This window comes from Nicotiana attenuata, unplaced genomic scaffold (genome assembly GCF_001879085.1).
Source record: "Nicotiana attenuata strain UT unplaced genomic scaffold, NIATTr2, whole genome shotgun sequence".
Lineage (NCBI taxonomy): Eukaryota > Viridiplantae > Streptophyta > Magnoliopsida > Solanales > Solanaceae > Nicotiana > Nicotiana attenuata.
Genome location: NW_017670950.1, coordinates 164605 through 190643, shown reverse-complemented (window position 1 = coordinate 190643; position 26039 = coordinate 164605). Strand labels below are relative to the sequence as shown.

Here is a 26039-nt window from a genome sequence, read left to right as displayed (position 1 = left end):
GAATTTTATTTATGGCGAATGTCTATATTTAGAGAGATTCTAGGGTTTATTACTTGGTGGCTAAGTCACCCTCTCCCTATAAATAGAGGGTTCTATTCCATTGTAATTCATCCCAATATAAATAAGAATCTTCTCTCTCTTTTTCTCTGCAATACTCTTCTTCTTCTTTTATTATTTTATAACACGTTATCAGCACGAGACTCTAACCAATTGAGTAGAAGCTTTGGGATTTAGCATAATGATTGTCAATTATTCCATGAACTTCCTTCATGATTAAATTCTGGATTTAAGGTAAGTATTTTACCGTATTTTTCTCTTTTATTCTATACTTTGATTTTAAATACAAGCAAAGACAACAAAGTTTGATTATAACTCTAATGGAGTTTGTAAGAAATTATAACCACCTGAAGTGGTAAAATTTCTATGCCTCGCCATGATCAAATTCATGTATGATTGTGGGCAAAGAATTGAAAACCCGTCCCATTGAATTTGCTCCATTCTCATTCCCTTAAGAGAATGTGATAGCAGTATGTGATAAGTCTGAAAGAAGACAAAATTATTACTATGAATGTATCAATGGATATGGACGTGGCAATAGACGAAATTATAATCGTCATCATTTGTGGTAATGCGAACAATAAGAATTCCCAAAATAATCTTTCACTCTGTGAAAAATATTTGTCATCGATTTGACATGAGATTTTGTAAAGCACATATAGATGATTATGGTCCATTCATGATGTGAATGTGACAACATCTGATTTATGAATACATATTCATTCTTCAAAGAATATGAACGTGCTAGTGGTAGTGAATATACCACACTCACCTCTAGAAGGAGGTTTGAGGTGATATAAGAAAATAATGTCATTATTATGGCATGAATGGTCATTGGTCACGTACCTATTGTACGCCAAAATATTTTGGCATTGTGATTGTTAAAAGACAACGGTAATGCAAGAAACAGATCTTGCATATAATTTTGACCATAACCACAATGGTATAACTTTCTCTTTAAAAGAGATATTCACCATATGGTGTTGATGAATATGTGGTACTACAAAATTAATTGAGAACTCTACAAGAGCCAATTATACTATTTTGGAGAAACACAATTAATTACCAATAAGGTATTGTGTTGTAGTAAGTCTCAAAGAAACTTAATTGAGTTTCTAAAGTATTCGCGAAAGCGGTTGGTCATATTGAGACTATAAATAAAGGAAATATTTAATATCTTCTATTACTATAACTTGTAGAGGGGTAATATGTATGTGAAAGGTTACCCGCTTTATTCTCTAATTTGTACTACATAAACAAAAGAATACCACAATGAAGTGGATATTTATTGATATAAAAACCCATATCATAATGAACTTGGAGTTTATTCATAATTGCACACATCATGGTGTAACCTGAAGTTTATCAATATTGATAATTTATTCAGTTGGCATAATTGGTTTAGCCATGTTAATTCAAGTATGATGTGCAAAAATAAACGAGAATTCACATGGGTAAATATTAAAGAACTAGAAAGTTCTTTACGAATTCTCTTACATTGCTTGTTCTCATTAATTAATAGACCAATTAAAATTGGGATTGAATCCCTGAATGCTGGAAGTATCAAAGGTGAATATGGGCTCATTCACCTGCCATGTATACCACATAAGATGCATCTATGAGATGGTTACATGTGCAATTATTATTGATCCGCAACTTGGTGTTTGCGAGGTAACTTGCTCAATAATTTAATATAGAGCATAATTTCCAGATTTTTTATTCAAGATAGTTCTTCTTGATAAGTTGGTTTACATCACAGTTGGTTTAGCAAAATGATTTATTGAGTGCCTCCACTTAATAGCTAAACTATTGCTTATGAGAACAAAGTTATCTATATCAGTTTGATATAGGTTATATACGAAAGTATATTACATTCTCCCCTCACAAGTGGTTCAGGGTCAGGAACCAAATAATTCCATCTTATTATTATTGATATGCGGTGTATATTTTGATTAACACCATAACGCACAAAGATGGGTTCTCAAAATTGAGGAAACAAGTTAGTTTTTCTAACATGAGGGGGAGACAAGATACAACAGTTGAGAAAAAGTTACATGAAATGAATTATCATTTATACATCTAGATCCTCGAATAAAATAATATGAACTTGAAGTTCATAAAAGGATAATTCATGTGCAATTTATTGCAAAGCATGCCAGACGCATTTGGTGACCTAAAGAAAGTAACTATTTTCTCATTGCAAATGCTCCTATTAGAATAAGCCCTAGAAGGACAAAGTCTATAGTACGCTTAAAGCATATAGACAAATCAGTTTCAAATAAACTTCTTGAAAAGAAGATGAGCAAATGATCTAAATGATCATAACAAAAGGAGGCAAGTGATCTAGAAGATCACATGACATAACACTTCATAAAATCTCATAAGAGATTCAGGTACCTGAATATATGAATGAAGAGATATCTATGTTATGTCTTTATGAAAAATAAGGAGGTTGGAACTGATATAAAATGTTTGTCGACGACATCTATGATAGCGCTAAGTATAGATGAGGATCTTAAGTCTGTCGAATATAGACACAAAAATATTGGCCAAATGAAAAAGACACAATTCGAATAGAATTTGTTTCATACGAAAGACATATAGTTTTGGACCTGCAGTTCAAACACTTGAAAGTATAAAGTCAATGATATGTGCAATCAGTTTTCGATATCTTATATGTCATGAAAATTTGATTTGCATCTAACGTCTACTATATGGCTTATATGACTTAACTTATGTGACAATCGTTGAAGGATTTAATTTGCTTGAAGCATATACAATTCTTGATCTTGAAGTACCACTTCCTCAGTGCAATTTGTGCACAAATGTATCTTGCTATAACAATAAGCATGATAATATGATAGCAAGGGTTTCACCTCTATGTGAAGATATTGAACTGAAGATTCCAACAAGATCATATGAAGACAATTCATCTCTATCAAGAATGATGATTTGAAGGTGCAATATATTCATTCAAGTTAATATGGCTGATTTGTTCATCAAATCTCTACCAAAGATCTTTTGAAGATGGTGCACAAGATTAGAATGCAAATGCTCAAGGATGTGAATTGATGCTCTCATCAGGGGGAGTTAATACGCGTTGTACTCTTTTTCCCTTACAAGGTTTTGTCCCACCGGGTTTTCCTTGCAAGGTTTTTAACGAGGCAACCAAAAGGCGTATTGTTAGATATGTGTACTTTTTTTCCTTTACTAGAATTTTTTTTCCACTGGGTTTTATTTTAGTTAAGGTTTTAACGAGACACATTATCTGTTGAATAGACATTCAAGGGGGAGTGTTATAAATAGAATTTTATTTATGGTGAATGTCTATATTTAGAGAGATTCTAGGGTTTATTACTTGGTGGCTAAGTCACCCTCTCCCTATAAATAGAGGGTTTTATTCCATTGTAATTCATCCCAATATCAATAAGAATCTTCTCTCTCTTTTTCTCTGCAATACTCTTCTTCTTCTTTTATTATTTTATAACATAATGAGCTTAATAGTAAGAACATAAATGTCGAGCCGTAGCCTTCAAGTTTTAAATAACGGTTCTGCCTTTGGCTATATGACTTGATTAAATATACACACACGTTAAAAATGATTTTTAAAGTGTGTTAGGTTAGATGATGAAAAAAGAAGTATTTTAAGTCAATGATTAATTAACCAGATTTTCAATCAATGATTAATGAGCTGTATTTGATGATAAGATTGCTCCACAGTCTCATTAAATGTGAAAGCTTGACCCTAATTATTCTAATACTCATCTTAAAAGTTGAAGATGTTTTGTTCATGTTTGTGAAAGGAAAAATAAATGTTTACGAGAATAGATATCAGATTAGTTACCACCACTGAACAAATACAAATGTTTTCGAGTATCCGATGCATAGCTGCTGGATCAATGACGACAGTACAGTAATTTATATCTATATATATATTATATTAAAAGCACGAAGGTTCTTAGCGAAATATCGTTCAAATTTTTTACCCTTTATATAAATCTCATTATTAGACAAAATAGTCGTTTACCTAAGTTCCTACTTTGGAATTAACTCTTTGGTTATTAAGTCTTTTCTTATTTGCACTATATAAATAATTCATGATATTTAGGAATTTAAACCCAAATAAAATTTAACTTATATAAATGCATTCCTAATTTGGGTAAAATAACTATTAGCCCGTCATTTATGTTTCTTCCATATTGAATAAAGTGATCTTAACTCCAAAAAAAAAAAAAAAAAAAAAAACCCTCACACCATCACAAGTACATTAAATAGACATATTGCTTACTTTTTATGACTATATTTCTTCCTAAAGACACATATATGCCTAATTATTTATAAAACTTAATAGCGTAAACAAAGCCAAATATTGGAATTCAACGAGGATTTGGCTTTGGAAACCTAAAATATTTTTGAAAACTACAGTGAGATTTAGTTACTTATTAGTATATGTTAATTTTGAAAAACAAATATTCTAAAGGTATTAAAATAAATACAAAGTTTCTGGAAATAAACCTAACAAGAAGTAAAAATATGCAAGGTACCTAACAATCTATAAACTTATAGAGTAACTTATAGAGTAATTTATATGAAGTTAATTGCTATAAAGTTGAGTTCGTCGACATAACCAATTTTGTACCTTTTAAAAACTAAATTATTCCTTCAATAAATAAATCTATGTAAAAATTTATGTTAATTTAACAAAATTAATAGGATTGACAATTACTATTTTCAAATTTAACATTTATTCGTTAACATTTATTATGCAACTCAAAAATAAATATTAAAATAAAATTTATTTGACTTCTCTTTAAATTTTATATTCATTGAGACTAGATACATGCGCAACGCGCGTACCCTAAAGACTAATCAAATTAAAATTTGTTGTACTTCGTTTATAACGGATATCAGCATCCGTAACTTTTGTCAAGAAAAAATATTGTATCTTATCTTCTAATACTCATAAACAATCTAAAAGGTGATTTATTTCGTCTTTATTTTTTGTCAAGAGTATATATTTCAATTTATTATTCATTATTAACATAGTAAAAGTAACCACGGTAAAGGAGACTCTAAGAAGAAAAGTAGATCAGAAACTTATCTGATAGTCAAATGAAGAAATAAAATACGATTGCCTACGACCTGCCCCACTTAATAATATTAACAGCACTCTGAATTATTGTTTGTATGAATTATTCTTTTCCTTTTCGGTTTTTTGATTTGTTCGGTAACCTAGTTTGTATGAATTATTAAGCTAAACTTCATAGCCCTTTAGTCAGTCCCATTTATTCTTTTGAATAAAACGACACAAATTAACTTGTGTATAATTGAGAGAGTTTTTTCTCCCTCTTTTTTTTTTTTTTTTTTTGGCATGACCATTTGGTGGTCGGTACTCCATACTCAGTGACCCGATTAATCCAGGTTCGCCCATATAATCGAGAGTTCATACTACTTCGGTCGAATCTCCTTCACAGAAAATCCAGGTTCATCCATATATTCCAAATTCGTCCGAAAGAGGATTGAGCCGAATCTCCTTCACCAAAAATTACACTATATATATAAGGTTAAATTTATATTATCAGACAGACGCGCACACACACCTATATATATATATATAGGTGCTAAATCCCCTTAACTTATTTGGGTATGTACTTTTGTTATTTTTAAATCCCCTTTGGTAAAAATTCTACTTTGGTCGTTGCATATAAATGCAGAGTGCTCCATATTGTCCTTTGTCTTAAAACACGAGCAATACTGTAACATAAATAGACAAATTCTTTATATTTGAACGACAATGATATATGGGATCAGACATTTCACTTATCGGCTCCTATACTGTATTAATTTCGAAAAAGAAAATATATATGTGCCTATTTCGTTTCTCGTGATGCACATTCTTTTAGTCACTGTCAATGAATTACTTGATATTTTGACTAACATAAACTGTACCTAAGATTTTCTTTGTTAAATAGAGTATGGTTTTGCCTTATTGTGGCGGTGGCCTTGAGTATATCTAACCCCAAAAGAATACAAAAACAGGAGGAGACCACACATCTTGACCTTCACAACATCGGTGAATGGACACCATTTACCAACCTTTACTAACACAGTAATTCAAAAACTATGGTTACTTCTTGAAAAGAGTTAACTTTCTTTACAGAGCTAGAATGAAGATAACAAAAAACATGCTGAACAAACTCCACATGCCAATTAATACGAACACTTCGGGGATTCAGTTTGAAACTCTTTCCTTGCATGTGGCTCTTCGCCACTGGTCATCAAGTTAATTATTGAAATATAATGGCAAACCACTATTGAAAAATTATCATTATTAACTATGAACCAACTCTTTAAGTTGTCACTCAAATGACCCAGATTCTGAACGTGACATTTCAACGATGTTACCTAATTAATTAATATATATCAAATTTTGAAAAAATACGTGTACGGTGTACATATATATAAATTTGTAAAATTCATCCAACTATCCCGATGTTAATGAGATGGTGCAAAAGATACGGTGGTTAGAAATATGTAGATGAGTACAATTAATTAGCACTATTGTTTGGTCATTTCAATTATTGATTGGCCAGTAAGATAATGAATTATTAACAAGAAAAATTTAAGAGACATGTTTCATGCATGTGAAACCCTATAGAAAAATGAACTAGCTTCACCATATAAGTTCGGGCTTGATGGGCAAAATGATAAGCACATACCAAGAAAAAACAAAGAGAGTTAAAAAAACATAAAAGAAGAAAAAGAATGGCTAGTATGGCTGAGAAATGGGAGCAACTTAGTGGCAAAAACAATTGGGAAGGGCTTTTAGACCCATTGGATGTTGATCTTCGTAAATATATTATTCAATATGGAGAATTAGCTCATGTAACTTATGACACCTTCATCGATGAAAAAGCATCCAAATATGCAGGAGCTAGCAGATATTCGATGGAAAATCTTTTTACTAGAGCTGGACTTGACCCACTCAAGTATAAAGTAACAAAATACTTTTATGCAACTTCATCCATTCCACTTCCTAGTGCTTTCCTTGTAAAATCATTGTCAAGGGAAGCATGGAGTAAGGAATCAAATTTTATGGGGTATATTGCTGTGGCTACTGATGAGGGTAAAGTTACACTGGGGAGGAGGGACATTGTGATTGCTTGGCGAGGAACAATTCAGACACTAGAGTGGGTTAATGACCTTGAATTTTTGCTAATCCCAGGGCCTAAAGTATTTGGCGATGGGGGTTTACTTCCTTTGTTCAAACCATTGGTGCACCATGGCTTCTATAATATTTATACATCAGAAGATCCACGTTCAAAGTTTAATCAGGCTAGTGCCAGAGACCAGGTGCATATTAATCGCTTACTTTTTAATACTTCCTTTTTTTTTCCTGGATTTGTTATTTTTTTACTTCTGATGGTTGAAGTGTGCCTATTTCATCTAAAATTTTAAACTGTAGAGCACACGATTAATTGCTTAATTATATTGCGTTTCAACTTTAATAGTGACAATTTAAATCAAAATTTTAATTTTCATAGTCCGGCCTTTTCCGGATCCCGCGCATAGCGGGAGCTTAGTGCACCGTTTTTACTGATATTAACAAATTAAGAGTCTAGGTCTACATTCTGATATTCTTGTTTTCAGGTTCTTGAAGAAGTGAAAAGATTGGTTGAGGAATATAAAAATGAAGAGGTTAGCATAACAGTGGCTGGCCATAGCCTAGGTGCATCACTTGCAACCCTAAATGCAGTGGACATAGCTTTCAATGGAATCAACAAAACAAGTAGTGGCAAGGAGTTTTCAGTGACAGCTTTTGTATTCGCAAGTCCTAAAGTTGGAGATCTCAATTTTCAAAAGGCATTTTCCAAACTTAAAAGTCTTCATATCTTAAGAATTCATAACCTATTAGACATTGTTCCGAAATACCCACCCATTGGCTATATAGACGTCGGAGAGGAAATAATAATTGACACCACAAAATCCCCTTATTTGAAGCTTAATCCTGGAGACCCGCACACAAGGCATAATTTGGAGGGTTATTTGCATGGAATTGATGGGACTCAAGGAATAGGAGTTTTAGCAGGTTTTAAACTAGAGGTGAATCGTGATCTCGCACTTGTCAACAGGATATGGGACATGCTAAAAGATGAATATTGTATTCCTGCAGCTTGGTGGACTGAGAAGCACAAAGGAATGGTTCAACAAGAAGATGGAACTTGGCTTCTCTTGGATTGTGAGGACTATGACTTAGTCAGAGAGATATGATTTTATGTGTGTGACTTTAGTTTATTTATTTTCATGTAATGTTTGAATAAAGGGGTTTTTCGCGAGCTTGAAAAAGAGCACATCATTTACCATATTATTATGGTTCCTCTTATCACAGAGGATAATATATGGAAATGAGTGTTGCGGAAGCTTATTGTCAAACTGTTTGTAAAATTTGTGTACTTGTCTTAAATTACGTGTCAATTGTAATAATATTTTTAATTATTATGAGAAATAAATAATGACTCATAATGTACTGATACACAATATGATGATAGAACAAGACTCATAGTATAAAATATTTTGCAAATACAGATTAATACATGTCAACGGAGAAGTTACTGAAGTTTCATACTCCTTAATTAGCATGTCATGACTATCATTACAAAGTCATTCAAATCTCTCACATTTCAGATACATTCCACGTGCATGATTATTTCAAATATAAATATGGATAGTACTGCCACCGTAACATCAATCAACGATCAAAGTTGGAGTACATGTTTATAAAATGTAGCGTCCTATGGTGGGTTAAGAAGCCCCAGTCCCTAAATTAAATTAAATTAAGATCCAAGATATAAAACCATATATAGGGGATCCAGAGGGCGTAATCTTTGCCTCTTGAATATTACCGTGCAGAGAGGGCATATCTACTCTTAATCTGTTATGAAACATTATATTATGGTGGATGTCCATAACTCCTAAATAAATAACACCCACTACTCTTTTCCATTAACCTCCTACTACTTCTTACCAGTATGGTTGTAACTCTCATACCTCCATAACCTCCTTATGATCTTCCTCCATGATCTCAAATGTTTAATGCCATGTTTATGACATTCTTTTGTATACCTCTATATAATACTATAAATAGAGGATGAGATATGATATTGTATATACTTGAAACCACCTGATGAAATAAGAATCTCTCCTCTCTTTCTCTCTATATTCTTGTCTATTTTCTTGTTTTATATTATTACTTTGAGCTTAGTTTCTTAACACGTTATCGGGACGAATTGCTATTTTATTTGGCACTTAGTAAAAAATACGAAAAAGGCAAGGAATTGATTTTGAAGGTAATGTTGTTTACAGTGGCTGTTTTCTTCTAAGTTAAATGGTCCAATCCCTGTCACATTGGGCAAGCTTCAGAAACTACGTGTAACGACCCGACCGGTCGTTTGGGGCTCTAGCGTGTCGTTCAGCGGTTTGAGGCCCTGAGCAGCTTCAATTCAGGTATTATGACTCGTACGCATGGTCGGAATTGAATTTCGGGAAGTTCGTAGTTGATTTGGAAAGAGAATTCTCAGTTCGGAAGCTTTAAGTTGAATGAATTGACTAAGATTGGATTTTTGAGTAAAACGACCTCGGAATCGGGATTCGAAGGTTTCAGCAGATTTGTATGATGATTTCGGACTTGGGCGTATGTCCGGATCAGGTTTTGGAAGATCCGGGAACGTTTCGGCACCTATTGGGAAAGTTAGCAGTTTTGGAGGAATTTTATAAGTTTAGGTTGGAGTGCATTTTAGTGTTATCAGTGTCCGTTTGGGATTCCGATTCTGGGAATAGCTCCGTATGGTGATTCCGGTATTAGGGGCGCGATCGGAAGTGAATTCGGATGTCTGTAGATCGTTTTGGAGTCATTTGGCCAAAGATAGAAATTTGAAGGTTTTTGAGAAGTTTGACCGGAGGTGGACTTTTTGATATCGGGGTCGGATTCCGATTCCGGAAGTTAGAGTAGGTCCGTAATGTCGAATATGACTTGTGTGCAAAATTTGCGGTCAATCGGACGTGATTTGATAGGTTTCGGCATCGAATATAGAAGTTTGAAATTCTAAAGTTCATTAAGCTTGGATTCGAGGTCGATTCATGATCCCAGCGTTGTTTGATATGATTTGAGGCCTCGAGCAAGTCCGTAATGTGTTTTGGGACTGGTTGGTGTTATTGGACGGGGTCCCGGGGGCCTCAGGTGGGTTCCGGATGATCAACGGATCAAAAATGGAATTGGAGGAAGGGCTGAAGTAGCTGGGCTTCTGGTGTAACCGCACCTGCGTGAGGAGCACCGCAGGTGCGGGCCCGCAGGAGCGGGGGGTGACCCGCAGAAGCGACTGGAAGTGAAAGGGTCAGAAACCGCAGGTGCGATGGATTTCCCGCACCTGCGAGGTCGCAGATGCGGTCTGGGCAGCGCAGAAGCGGTTTGGGGCAGCTGGAGGAGGACCGCAGAAGCAGTATTGGAACCGCACCTGCGTAACCGTAGAAGTGGTCAAGTGACCGCAGGTGCGAGAGGTCGGGCTGGGCAGTGTGTTCTTTAAAGAACGAGTTTTGGCTCATTTTTCACACATTTTCACTTGGGTTGGGCGATTTTGGAGCCTTTGAAGAGAGGAATTTCATCATCAATCATGAGGTAAGTTAATTTCACACCTTGTGAGTTAAATACATGGTATTATTACGGATTAAAGTATGGAAATTGGTAGAAACTTGGGGTTTGAGGAAAAACCTAGAAAATTCGTATTCTTGGATTTTAACCACGATTTTGGTCATGAAATTGTGAGTAAATTATATATTTGAGTTCGTGAGGTTATGGGTAAACTTTATATTCAAAAGTTTCGGAATCCGGGCACGTGGGCCCGAGGGGGTTTTTGTCAACTTTCTAATCGGGGTTAGGAATTGTTATAAATGGGATTATTATGAGTAATTGAACATATATTATGGGTGGACATAATTATTGACTAGTTTTGGAGCGTTGTACATCAATTTGAGTCTTCGGAAGGGCGTGGAATGCCGGTTATGGAACTTCAGAGAGAGGTGAGTCTCCTTTCTAACCTTGTAAGAGGGAATTATCCCCATAGGTGAATTAATTAGATATGTACTTCTATGTGTGGGGGCTACGTACGTACGAAGTGATGAGAGTCCGTGCGTAGCTACTATTATGCTTAAGTTCGGGTAGTCTAGGACCCAAAAAAATGCTTTACTTGTAATAATTGTAACCTTACTGATAGTTTAAATTGCTTTAATTGCATCGAAGTGGTAAATGATTTTCTAAAAGAGTTAAACTTCGTTTTCCCGACTTGTAAAAGAGAAATTGATACTTCATTGAATAATTGTCTCCCTGATGAAGTTTTGATTGACTGTTTGAATGTGTGTTTCTATGTGTACCTGCGTCGCATGTATGATTTGTGAGCGGGGTGATTGTTTATTTATGTTTGACCGCGTCGCATGTATGATTCGCCAGCGGGGTAATAGATGCATCTATGGTTCGCGCCATTCGACCCTCTGACAGTGCACAATTTAAATATTGTTGGATCGGGCCGTACGTCCTCGGCATGATTTGCGCATGCTTGTATTGCTTGCCTTGAAATTAATTGAAGTTGATATTGTCTCTCTCGGTTTGAGAATATATGTTTATACGTTGAAAAAGGAATATGGGAATTTCCTATGAAAGGAATTTGGGAATTGCACTTCATTTGATTTCCTAGAAATAGCCCATGCACTTGTGACACCGGGTTCTGGGATGATTATGGGATTATTAAATATTAATTTTGTTAAAGGCATCATCTTATTTTATTATTTATTGTTTAATGTATAAAAGGAATGATTTCAACAAACACTAAAATGGGAATTTAATTAACTTCTTGGTATTGGCTTGCGTGACAGTGGTATCCGGCGCCATCACGACCCTTAATGGATTTTGGATCGTGACACTACGTTTCCTGTATGAGTTATACATCCTTTTGCCTCTTTACTATGCGTTTGTTTTTGGTGTTCTTTTCTTTTGCTGATTAGTTTCTTAAAATATACTCACTGTTTTCTGAAAAATAATTTGTTTTAGCATTATTCTTTCTTATTCATGTGAAATGCAAGTAGTAATTTATTAACAGGACAAGAGGATACAGTGTTTGACCAAATTGAGATTGTATAATCACATGCTTAACAGATGAGGCGATGAAAAATGCAAAAGAATACATGTAAGAAGATTGTATTTTTTCCTTTATATTTAACCATTTCATGTATTATTGTTCATGAAAGAGATCTATTCTAGTTCTAATTAAAATCCAAAGTTATAATATTTTAAAGGCTGGGGTGAGTCTCAGTTGCACTTTGGCCTATTATTCTATTGGTTGAGAGTAAGACGGTGGGTTCAAGTCCCATCGCACCTTGAGGGTAAGACACCGGGTTTAAGTCCTAGTGCACCATGATAATAAGATGTTGGGTTCGAGTCCCAACGCATTATGGCCTAACATAATTTATATGGGTAAGACATTGGGTTTGAGTCCCAATGCACCATATTAATGATATAATGACGACTAAAGAAAATAATGTATTTTTCATGAAAAAGCATAAAGCTTGTCCCACTTGATTTGCTCCATTCTTGAAGTGAATGTGATAGCGGTGCATAATAAGTCTAAATGAAGACAAGTGGTTGACCAATGAATGTGGACGTGCCAAAGATCAAAATAATAATAGTCATCATTATGGTAATTAGAAAAAGGATAATAATAAGGGTTCTCAAAATAATCCTTCAAAGGTGAAGGAAATGTGTATCAATATGGTCTGTAAATATGAGGCACGCTTGGACGATTATATTCCATTTTTTGAAATGATGCGACTTGTGATAAGCATTATAGATGTAGACTCATTCCAAAAAGTGAATGTGAAAATATATATGTGATACAAATTCTGCATAAGAATATGCTTATGCATGGTTGGATAAATATTACAACTCACCTCTACGGGAGGTTTGAGAGAAAGAAAGATGATGAACATTATTGTGTGGTTACATGAATATGTCATTGGTCGCGTACATGTGGTACGCCAAAAATATTTTGCCATGCCTTACAAAAAGTTATTAAAGGAAAAATTACAGTAATAAGTGATTTTGCTTATGATGATTTTGACCATGATAATTATTATGATATGATTTTCTCCGTGAAGGAGATATTCACCATATGGATGGTGTGACAAAAGATCTTATAGTACAAAATCAATTAAAAACTCCGAAAGAACTAATTTATTATTCCCCGGATGAATGAAATTATTCATGACATTGATATTATAGTAAGTCTCAAAAGATACTTTTTGAGTTTCAAATATATTAGCCAAAGTGGTTGGCATATTGAGACTATAAATGAAAGAAAGATTTGAATATATTCATATTACTATAATCATACCGGGTAAATATAAAAGGTCACCCCCTTTTTCTTCTATTTGTACGATATAAATATAAGCATGATGATGGAATCACATGCCACAAGTAAACTAGAGGTTTACTGAAACAAATGTTAGTTGGAATGAATAAAAGGTAATATATATATGGGCCCAGTCCCCTGCCATGTGGACCGTTTACTATATATGATTTTACAAGATGCATCTATTGTATGGTCACATGTGCGTTTGTTGTCAACTTGCAGAGTGAATTTTGCAAGGTTGATTGCTCAAATTATTAGAGCACATTTCCAGAATATAAACTATGATAATTTATCTTGATAATGTTGGTTTAAATCCAACTTGATTTAGCAGAAATTATATGCCTCTAATTATAGCTAAACCATTGGTTATGAGATGTATTATTTAACATACAACAGCACTTGTACGCATCTAGCCAACAAGTTATGATACATTCTCCTCATCACAATTGGTTCAGGGTCAGGAACCAAAAATTTTCATCCAGAAATATGGATGTACTATATGATTTAATTTTGCCACCACAATGCACAAAGATTGGTCTCCAAAGAAGTTTGGGGATATGTGTTGGTGATCCCAACATTAGGGGGAGAAAATGAGCAGCTGAAAAAAGTAATACATGGAATGAATTATTATGAGTACACTTAGATCCTCGTACAAAAAAAAATATATGAACTTAAAGTTCAAGTGATAATTCATTTGTAAAATATTGCCATGCACATTTGCTGACCCAAAACTAAATGTCTTATTTCAGCTACTAATGCTCCAAATAGAATAAAGTCCATGATGAAAATAGTGTATGGAACGCATGAAACGTAATAGATTAATCGGTTCCAAAGATTAAACTCCTTGAAGAAGGAGAGGAGTGAATGTTCAAGATGGTCATAATAAGGAGGCAAGTGCTTTATAAGAGCACCATGACATAACACTTCATAAGACCTCATCTGTAACGACCCGGCTGGTCGTTTTGAGAATTTAACGCCCCGATCCCCTATTAACTGCTTCCCCCGTATTTATTTTTGCTGTTGTGATTTGCCGGGATGATTCGTTTTGAGTTTCTGAGTGTTTTGGGACACTGAGTCCCTAAATGAGAGCTTAAGCTTTAGAATTTGGACCGTAGTCGGAACAGTGTGAAGACGGCTTCGGAATGGAATTCCGTCGATTTCTAGCTCCGTTGGGTGATTTGGGGCTTGGGGGCGTGTTCGGATTGTGTTTTGGAGGTGCGTAGCTTATTTAGGCTTGAAATGCCGAAAGTTGAATTTTTGAAGTTTCCGGATCGATAGTGAAATTTTGATATCGGGGTCGGAATCCGATTCTGAAAGTTGGATAGTTCCATAGTGTTGAATGTGACTTGTGTGCAAAATTTGGGGTCCATCGGACATGGTTTGGTTTGTTTCGGCATCGGTTGTAGAATTCTTGAGATTTCAAGTTCATTAGGCTTGGATTGGAGGGTGACTCGTGGTTTTAGTGTTGTTTGATGTGATTTGAGGGTTCGACTAAGTTTGTATGATGTTTTAGGATTGGTTGGCATGTTTGGTTGAGATCTCGGGGGCCTCGGGTGAGTTTCAGATACTTAACGGAATTGAATTTGGACTTAGGCAAATTTCTGATGTGTTGAAACCTTGCGGTCTAAGCTCCGCAGAAGCGGTTTGGCTATCGCAGATGCGGTCTAAGGCATAAGGACAGTTGGTCGCAGATGCGGCTCAAAGACCGCAGAAGCGGAACCGCATCTGCGAGTAAAGGGGCGCAGGTGCGAAATCTGGAGACTTAATGAATTTCTACAGGTGTAGAGTCTGAGCCGCAGAAGCGGGACCGCAGGTGCGGTTGTCCCCTCGCAGAAGCGGAAATCACTGAGCAGAAAAGAGTGAAATCGAGGGTTTGAGTTCATAACTTCAAATATTGATTTAGAGCTCGGGAGAAGGCGATTTCTTGAGAGATTTGAAAGGAGAAATATTGGGTAATGAATTCTAACTCTAATTTGGTTCTAATACATTAATCTATTGTTATTTTTCTCATCTAATTAAGGAATTTGAGGGTAGAAGTTTGGAAATGGGGGAAAAGTTCCCCAATGAAAAATCTGAGTTTTGAATAAGAATTAGACGTAGGATTGGGATGATTTTTGTACGAGTGAACTCGTGAGTGAATGGGCGTCATAATCCGTAATTCTTATCCGATTCCGAGACGTGGGCTCGGGGAGGACTTTTGGGCGTTTTTCTATTTTCTTGCCTTAGCTTCGATTTTATTAGCTAAATTAGTTGTTTGTAGTTATATTTACATTATGAAATTGATTTGTTAGATTTGGGCCGCTCAGATTTCAGATTGATTTGAGCTTGGTTCGAGGTAAGTGGCTTGCCTAACCTTGTGTGGGGGAACTCCCCTTAGGACTTTGGTAATGTTGTTATATAAATGCCTTTTACGTGAGGTGATAAGTGCGTACATGTGCTAATTGTTGAAAAATCCCGTTTTCATTAAGTCAATATCTGTGTTTCCCTTTAATTGAGCAATACTAGTAGTTGAAGCCTCCTGTTTAGCCTAGGAAAACATGCCTATGTGATTTAACTGTCTTATCTGCTTTAACTGCTTACTTGGATTCTGTGTAGCATGTTTAGAGTAGAATTTCCTGTTTCTTGATACGAACTTGAATATAACTGTAGATTTCTTTCTTGAGACTGTTGTGTGTTTACTTTGGGACTACGGGACAGTATCCTGGGAGATCTCCCTGTACTGGATATTACTTTGGGACTACGGATCGGTATGCCGGGAGATCCCCCTGCACATTTATGATTTGGACTACGGGACGGTATCCCGAGAGATCCTCTACATATTTACGTTTGGGACTACGGGACGTTATCCTGGGAGATCCCCTGTTGCTATCTCTGTTTACTGAGCTATTTCTTACCGTGATTTCATCTTTATTAATTGTTAGCATCTTTAATTATACTGTCACTTTTTATACTGTTTTACCTTGTTATATATATAACCAGTAGGGCCCTGACCTTCCTCGTCACTACTCGACCGAGGTTAGGCTTGGCACTTACTGGGTACTGCTATGGTGTACTCATGCCCTTTTCTGCACATGTTTTTCGTGTGCAGATCCAGGTTATTCTGCTCAGCCATACTATCCGTGAGGCGAGGCGATTCAGAGACTTCGAGGTATATCTGCCGCGTCCGCAGACCTAGAAGTCCCTCTCTATTCTCCCTTTTAGTCATAGACTTCTTGTATTTACTTTTGCTTAGACTTCTGGGGTTAGAACACTATGTATTTCTTTAGCTTGTGATTCATGAGATTCCGAGTTTTGGGAGTGTTTTTGTTCAGTTTGAGAGAGTAATATTGTATATGCCGAGCGACATTATAACCTTCTTTATTATATTACTCATAAATTGCTAGTTTCGTATCTTTTAATTCTTTTTTCGCTAATTGTTAGGCTTACCTAGTCGTAGAGACTAGGTGCCGTCACAACAGTTCATGGAGGGGGAAACTTGGGTCGTGACATCATGGGAGAGGCTCAGGTACCTGAAAATAATGAGATAAAGAGATCTCAATAAGTTATGTCTTTATTAGGTAACGATGGAACCAATATAAAATGATCATCAACGATATTGTTGATATAATGTAGCGCTCAATATTATTAATATTGACGAGCTCAGATCTATCGTGGAATTTGGACAGATAAATGATTGGCCAAATGAAAAATACGCAAAGAAATTGACTTCACCTGAAAAATGTGAAGCTGGACGGATAGTCTCTAATACCTGAAAGTGAAATGAAAAATCAAGTCTATAGACATAAAGATGACTTGTGGCACAAGAAGATTTGCAAATATCATGGCATTGATTATATGGAGACATGTTCTTCTGTGGTGGATGTAGTCATTTTAGGTTTTGGTTTGACAATACATTTGGTATGCGTATAATGAAAATTCTTGAAGGATTTAAATTGTTCTGAAGCCTATTAAGGTTGTCAAGAAATTTAAAATAAAGTTTCAACAAATCCTTATGCGAATTAGAGCAAGCATGCCGTGCATGATTTATTTTGTGTCTGTTGCAATTGGTGCACTATGCATCTTGCTTGAACCATGAGTATAACAATATGCTCGCGAGATCTAGTTTTATTCCTATATGAAGATATTGGAATACTATTAGTACTATATTGCAAAAGAAATCCTTGATATAGATTTGTTTATTCCAACAAATATTGTCAATGTTTTGTTGTTTATGCAAATGCAGGCATTTTTTGAAGTTCGTTCTTCAAACAATCTATTTGTATGTGAGGAATTGCCATATTATCATTTCACAAGGTTTTCAATTGTTGATACTTATTCAAGTCATGTCAATATACTAGCAACTGATGAAGCAAGTGACTCAACACACTACAGACGTGTGGCTTTTCTTTGAAGAGAAGATTCCAATAATAGTGAAGACCCTGATGTTTGCTTATCTCAATAGAAAGAAGGATATATTGAAGGAGACATAATGAATCATATATTTCATCAAAGTTCTTGTCAGAAACAATCATCAACAGAATGATGAAAAATAGATGTTCAATAAATTTGTTCAAGTGCTAATTTGGCGGAATAATTCGCTAAGGTATTGACTATCTCAACATTATAAGTTGTTATACAAGCTTGGAATTCGTCATCTCCGGAAAATAAAGTGATGTTTTCATCAGGGGAGACAAATACGCACTGTACTCTTTTTTCCTTGGTTAAGGTTTTATCCCACGGGGTTTTCCTGGCAAGGTTTTTAATGAGGCAGCAAGTAATGCGTATTACAAGATATGTGTACTCTTTTTTCTTCACTAGGATTTTTTTCCCACTGGGTTTTTCCTAGTAAGGTTTTAACGAGGCACATTATCTATGGACATCCAAGGGGGAGTGTTATGAAACATTATATTATGGTGGATGTCCATAACTCCTAAATGAATAACACCCACTACTCTTCTCCATTAACCTCCCACTACTTCTTACCATTATGGTTGTAACTCTCATACCTCCATAACCTCCCCATGATCTTCCTCCATGATCTCAAATGTTTAATGTCATGTTTATGACATTCTTTTGTATACCTCTATATAATACTATAAATAGAGGATGAGAAACGATATTGTATATACTTGGAAACCACCTGATGAAATAAGAATCTCTCGTCTCTTTCTCTCTACATTCTTGTCTATGTTCTTGTTTTATATTATTACTTTGATCTTAGTTTCTGAACAAAAGGATTTTAAATCTAAGAAATTGGAGTCAAGAATTTTATTTTATTTTTTATTCAAACCAACATGTGGTGGTGGTGGTGTGGGTGTGGGTGTGGGTGGGGTGGGGTGGAGGGGTGGGGGGTTAGGCCACGACCCCTACCAGTTTATTAATACCACAAAAAAATAGTATATGGAGGAGGATATAAACCTTGGCCTCCATTACATAGTGAAGAATGTTCTTAACCATCCTTATGGTGAACCGCTCAAAAGAAAGTTTCTAGCTAGAGGAAACTTCCTTTACAATTGACTTTAGTAAGATAGCAAAAAAAGTGAACAATGCTAGTAGCCCATTAATTACTAACTACTCATTCTGGCTTGTCTAACTCTAAAGTTAGTCACTTGAGCTTTCTCCATATGGAAAGAACCTCTAGCAGCTTGTGGTAGTTCTTGGACTGAGAAGAACATATAAGCAATCCCTTGATCGTGCATTGTGCCTCCAAATTTAGCTAGTGCATCTGCAACAGTATTCCCCTCCCTGAAACGATGCACTACTTCGATTTGCAGATGTTTAATGATAGACTGCACTCCATAATATCATCTACAATCTCCCAAGCATGTTTAAAGATACCTTTTAACATATTAACAATGAGCAACGAGTCCATCTCAAGAGTAATATTCCTGATATTATAAAATTGACACCAGAAAATTTCAAATAATTTTGCTTTGGATTCTACCACATTGTTAGTGCAGAACTGGATTGGTTTAGTAAAAGCCATAACAATCTCTCCATTTTCGTATCTAACAATGCCACCAATACCAGCAGTCCTATGAAGATTATTGCTACTCTCACCGGTAATTAATTTCAGTCTGCGAGATGGTGGAAATTCCCATTTAACATGCCGAATATGCAGGTTATGATGGAAAGCTTCAACTCTGGAACAAATTTGTGACCATGAGCCGCTTCATTCCAACCCCTTAAACTGAATTCTGAGTAGCAGGCATGTAAGGGACATAACCTGGAATATTATGGTATTCGCAGCGGATCTCTCAGAAGAATATTTTGCACTGCACCTGTCTTTCCATAACTCCCAACAGATGATGGATGGTACACACTGAAGTATGAAAGCATTTTCTTCATTCTTAGGCTTGAACAACCACCATTTCATTAGAGATTGCCTCAGAGTTGCAGTATTTGAAATGACTAGAGCTTGGCCAAAGAAGTGCCATACTCTCTTGGCTTTCCAACTAGTATTGAGAATATGTAGGATGGTGTCTTCTTGAGGATATCCACAACAATAGCATATACTAGGACCATGGATACCAAACTCATCAGTAGGTAGTCTTGATCTGAGTAGTCTTAGCATAAAAAAAGATACCTTAAAAGGTAATTTTTTGTGCCAACATGGGCTACCCAGTAAGTGTGGTGCCTTTCTTCTGTTTCATTACCCTATGAGCTGATTGGCAAGTGAAAACACCATTAGGAGCTGGAGGCCAAATGGCCCTATCCTCTCCTTCTGCTCCTAATTTGATTGCAACTAGTTTATCAATGATATGCTGGGGTAAACGATCCTTGATTGCATCTAGGTTCAGTCTTTCCCCCTCCATGAACTGCTTCAACTTAGTTTTACCAGGTTTAGGCCTTGAATTTCTTGTTTCTGCTAGAGCACCTAAACCTACCAGTTGTCCCACCATAAGGACATATTTCCATCCTTAACTTGCCTAAGGATGAACTTTTCAACTTTGGACTTAACCTCCATGAGCCATTTCCAAACATGGAACTATCCAGAAGACCATACTTTGGCTACTGGATGTCTTCTCTCACAATATTTAGCCTCAGTAAAATCTCTTCATAAGGATTGCTTTGTTCTAAACCTCCATCAATTCTTAGCAGCAAACATGAGACACACATCCTGGATGGACCTGAAGCCTGCTTCTCCTTCTTCATGTGAGTAACATAACAAGTTCCAAGCAAACTAATGATGCTTAGATTTCCCTTCTAGTTCTCCCCAGAAGAAATTTGCTATCACCCTTGCAATATGCTTCAAATTGGTTTTTGGTGGGTCTACATCTGATAATATATGCATAGGTAAGGAGTATAGACTTTATCTAAAAAGCCTTTCCTCTATGGGATAATAACTTGTTGTTCCATCCTTGTACCCTGTTGTTAATCTTGGACACCATATCATTGAAGTAGCAAATTTCCTTCCTCCCCACATAAATAGGGGCTCCGAGGTATGTGAATGGGAACAACTTATGTTGAAACCCAGTAAAGAGTCTGATATCCTCAATACTATTCTGACTTGCATTAGGAGCCACCAAGAAAGCTGATTTTTCTTTATTCACCAGCTTTCCAGGGATCTCTTCATATGTGTGTAAGCATTGCATCAAAAGTCTGATGGACTCCATGTCTCCTGATGTGAAGAGTATAGTGTCATCAGCATAATCCAAATGTGTAATCACATGTCCTGGCTTTTCCATTGAATATGGACAAAGTCAGCTTGTTCAGGAAGTTGGTTCAGCATCCTTGAAAGTAATTTTGCACATAGAACAAACAATGAGGGGGATAGGGGATCCCCTTTCCTAAGTCCCCTAAAGGAATGGAAAAACCCCTTCCTAACTCCATTGATATTGATAGAGTACCAGATGTTGGATACCAGCCTCCATACCATATCAATCCAAAGTTCATCAAATCCTAAAGCTCTAAGAATCTGACAAAGAAAAGGCCAAGAACTCTATCATAAGCTTTAGACATGTCTAGCTTAAAAACTACATTACCATCCTTATTAGACCTAGGAATGTTATGCACCAACTCCTGGACTAACATAATATCCTCACTTATAGACATACCCTTAATAAAACTAGATTGATTAGGTGAGATAAAATTAGGTAGCAGAGGAGCAAGTCTGATATTCAAAAGTTTAGAAATAATTTTACAAAAAATATTACCACGACTGATAGGCCTAAGGTCAGACATGTTAACTGGATTGTCAATTTTAGGGAGCATAATCAGAGAAGTGTGAGTGAGTGATTTAGGAATAGAATCCCCAGAAAAAAAGCTCTAACCATCCTAAGAAGATCCCCTTTAATGATATCCCAGCAACACTGATAGAATTTGCCATTAAAGCCATTAGGACCAAGACATGAATCTGTATACAATGAAAAGACCACCTCTCTTAATTCCTTCTCATAGGGTTTTGAGATTAGCCTGCTATTCGCCTCAGTAGAGACTAGTTTTAGAAGACAAGATAATGCATTGAAGTTAATCATTTGATCAGAGTGAGAAAACAACTGTCGGTAGAACTCAGTGGCTTCGGCGGCAATCTGTTCCTCACCTGTAGCCCATGTTCCATCTCTTCTTTTAATCTTTAACAAAGTAAGTTTCCTCCTCCTTCTATTTACAGATGAATGGAAGAACTTAGTGTTAAAGACCCCTCCAGTAGCCCATTCAGGTTGGCTTTTTTGCTTCCAGAATAATTTCTTAAGCTTCAAATGTTTAACCATTTCAGCATTCTTCTTATTCAGTAGCTCCCTGCTTCTTTCAGAATTAACCTGCAGGCATTCCTCTTCACATTTTATAACCTCCCCTCTAGTCTTATGGTAGTCGCAAATTTATCTCCTATGTTATTTCTAGACCATTCAGATAGTGCAGCAGCTGTATTTTTCAACTTCAAATGAAATTTCCAAAGTGGATTTCCATTCAGCTCTTTTTGCCATGCCTGCTTGACCACTTCCTGGAAGCCAGTTATATCAGTCCAAAAGTACAAAAAACCTAAAGTATTTTTGTGAACTTCGTTGGGAACCTTCAATAGACATGAGCATGGGGGCATGATCAGATCCATTTCTACTCAGATGTTGGACATGAGTCCGACGGAATAGATCAAGTCATTCATGGTTAATCAAGACACTATCTAGTCTTTTCCAAATCCTGTATCTAGGAGCCCTACCATTACACCATATGTAGATTGATCCAGTGTATCCAGTGTCAACTAGGCAGCAGTCTATCATACAATTCACAAACAGGATACTTTTGTAGGCTTTATGAGCTATCCCACCCTTCTTTTCTGAAGCCTCAGTGGCCACACTAAAATCCCTGATCATAGTCCAAGGTATTGAATAAACAACTGCTAATGCTCTCAGGGAGTTCCAAAGTTCAAACCCTTGAGCATGTTTTGATTTAGCATAGACCACATATACCAAACATTTAGTATCCGCTAATATTCCAAATGAGTGACTTAATCATGGAAAACAATTAAGATGGAGGGATGTTTGACCCGGCCTTAGACCTGGTTTTAGGTGGATTAAGTCCTACTCTACCTCCACCTCTACCTATAATTCTTCCACCCCCTCTTCCCTTTCCAATATATAAACCTCTAGGGGAGAGATTCTCCTGAGCTGTGATGTCACCAAATGCTTAATCTACACTGTTTGGTATTTCCGGTTGGTCATAGTGTTGTGAGGTGAAACTTTGTAGAAGCAGATTAGCAGTCTCTTCTTCACTATCTTCCTCCTCTTCTTCATTAGAAAAATCATCTTCTATACTCTCATACTCTTCTTCATCTTCCTCTATTGATTCTTCATCACTCTCAGTATTCAGACCCATTGGTTCATGGTACTCCTCATGAGGAATCTGGTTTCTAGACTTCTTTATGATAGAATTATCAACTCCATCTTTGTTCTCTGGTGATTCCAGGATTGTTAAAGGTGAATTCTGCTTTGAGGTTGGTGGCAATGTTGGATCGTGGCATTTAATGACTAGTTCTAATGTTTGTGGCTTACTATTCTGCATTGTAGCATTAGGGGCCTGTTGTTGGACTTGTATTCTGTCTTTTTGGATTGGTGTCACTTTACTACTTTGTTTACCATCTATTGTATTGTCATCTCTATTTCCTTTCTGTTTTATTTTCTTTGTCTTTGGTTTTGGCTTCACCTTCTGCATATCATATCTGGATAGATCCACTTGGATACTTTCTATCTCAATGACTACCTTCTTCTCTTTTTGTGGTCCTGTAGATGCCCTAGTTTCTTCTATTCTTTCTTTGACTTCCTTTGCTTGTTGGTTGTGCACCCTTAGTTGCTGAACTTCTTTGTTCGTTTCCTGTATCTCTGTCTCTGGAGCTATGGATTGATCAGTGTCTCTTTTGGATGTTTCTTGATTTGTTGCATTAACATGGTAAGTGGATTTATTATTCTGTAAAGGTGTAGGTTCTTTGGTAACCATTGTTGTCTTCTTGTTGTTTGATTTTCTGCTCTTCTTTCTTGTAACTTCCTGAAAACTATCATCATCTATCACCTCCTTTGCCTTAAGGATTATTTCCTTTTGATCTTCCTCTTTTCGAATCATCATCCTTTCATTTCTTGCCTTGGTTCTACATTAGCTCTCAACATGACCTTGTAGTTGACAATAAGAACAATAAGTTGGTTCCCCTTCATATTCAATGTCCAACCACTTACCATCGTCAGTGCCATCTAATCTCGAGAATCCTAGCCATAATTGATCTAGCTTAGGTTTTAGAAGATTGATCTCCACCTTGACTTTTGCTACATTACCTCTAGATTTGGAATCGACGGCTTGATCAGAAGCAACGACAGGGCCCACAGCTTCCACCATTCTTGAAATAACATCCTATAAAAACTAGTGCCATGGCTATTGGTGAATTAGAATCTAGACAAGAACAATTTGTGTCTCACTTTCAGGTTTGAAGTCCGGGGTCCATTTGGATCTTCACTGGACAGCACCAAAGTGTATAAGGTTTTGGAGTAAATATGATTAATCCACCTCATTTGCAAAGTCAAGATAAACCTACTTGTGATCAAAATATGTAATTTTGACTGGAGCTTTTAGGTGGAACTGACTAAGAAAGATCTTTATGATTTCCTCCATCGTAGGCTTAGTTTTAAGAAATTTCCCAATGATAGTTAGTTTACAGTCTTGATCAAGATTGACGAAATAGTCTTGTGTCTGAAGAATACAATAGGTTTGCCTAAGTGTGTACCATGCTTAATTTGCACTGGTGGAGCGTTCTTAACGGAATTAGGCAAACTAGTGTAACGACCCGACCGGTCGTTTCGAGAGTTATAGCCCCGTTAGCCTGTTTTCTTCTTCTTTTTGTGTTCTTCAACTGTATTTTGACTTACCGGGTTAGTTGGTTCGGGTCCAGAGTGGTTTTGGAGTAAATTGAGACACTTAATCTCTTTTGTGAAGGCTTGAGTTGGGAAAGTTGACTGGATGTTGACTTATATGTAAACGACTTTAGATTTGAATTTCAATGGTTCCGTTAGCTCCGTTAGGTGATTCTGAACTTAGGAGCGCATCCGGAATGTGATTTGGAGGTCCGTGGTAGAATTAGGCATGAATTGGCGAAAGTTAGAATTTTGACAATTATGGCCGGTAGTGGAAATTTGGATATCGGGGTCGAAATGGAATTGCGGAAGTTGGAGTAGGTTCGAGGTGTCATTTATGACTTGTGTGCAAAATTTGGGGTCATTCGGACGTGATTTGATAGGTTTTCGGCGTCGTTTGTGAAAATTGAAAGTTTAGGAGTTCTTAGGCTTGAATCCGAGGGAAATTCGTGTTTTTGATGTTGTTCGAGGTGATTTGGTGATTGGACTAAGTTCGTATGATGTTATGGGACGTGTTGGTATGTTTGGTTAAGGTCCCGAGGGCCTCGAGTTGATTTCGCGTCAGAAGAAGATTGAAGTTTGAAGGATTTCTGAAATGGTCTGTTTCTGGTGTTTTCGCACTTGCGGTGGGGAGCCCGCAGGTGCGGACCGCAAAATCGAAGAGGGGCTTGCAGATGCGGGCAGGAGTGGGTTGGACTGGAAGCGCAGGTGAGAGATTTTGAGCGCACCTGCGAGATCGCATATGCAGTATTGGAGCGCAAATGCGAAAAGACGCGTGAGGATGGATGATCGCAGAAGCGGGCAAGGCCCGTAGGTGCGAGTTTGTGACCGCAGATGCGGACTTTGAGGGAGTAAGTGGGATCCGCACCTGCGATGGATTTTCTGCAGGTGCGGCATCGCATAAGCGTGAATATTACCGTAGATGCGGTTTTGCTGGGCAGAACCTATAAATTGAAGACTTCGCGAATTTTGCTCATTTCCACCATTTTTGAAGACGGGTTTTGGAGATTTTGGAGTGATATTGAAGGGATATTCAAGGGGATTTCAGTGAGGTAAGTTGTTTGAGATCTAGTACTCCTATCTATGGTGTTTTCCCGTTGTTGCATCAATTAATTAATGGAAATTAGCGGTGAAAATAAGGGGTTAGGGCTTGGGATTTTGGAGAGTTGATTTGAGGATTTGAGGGACCAAATGGAGTCGGACTTTGATAAATTTTGTA

General features: G+C 36.6%; 2 protein-coding genes across 2 annotated transcripts; one reads left to right on the top strand and one right to left on the bottom strand.

Moving 5' to 3' along the window:
* Positions 1-6742: 6742 nt before the first annotated feature.
* On the top strand, positions 6743-8590 carry LOC109244732 (phospholipase A1-IIgamma-like). The gene is made up of 2 exons (XM_019411870.1): positions 6743-7410; positions 7708-8590. Exons 1-2 carry the CDS (start codon positions 6823-6825, stop codon positions 8326-8328), a joined length of 1209 nt encoding a protein of 402 aa, XP_019267415.1. The 5' UTR covers positions 6743-6822; the 3' UTR covers positions 8329-8590.
* A 14521-nt stretch (positions 8591-23111) lies between these two features.
* Positions 23112-24044, bottom strand: LOC109244730 (DNA ligase 1-like). Its single transcript, XM_019411868.1, has one exon. It carries the CDS (start codon positions 24042-24044, stop codon positions 23112-23114), a length of 933 nt encoding a protein of 310 aa, XP_019267413.1.
* Positions 24045-26039: the final 1995 nt, after the last annotated feature.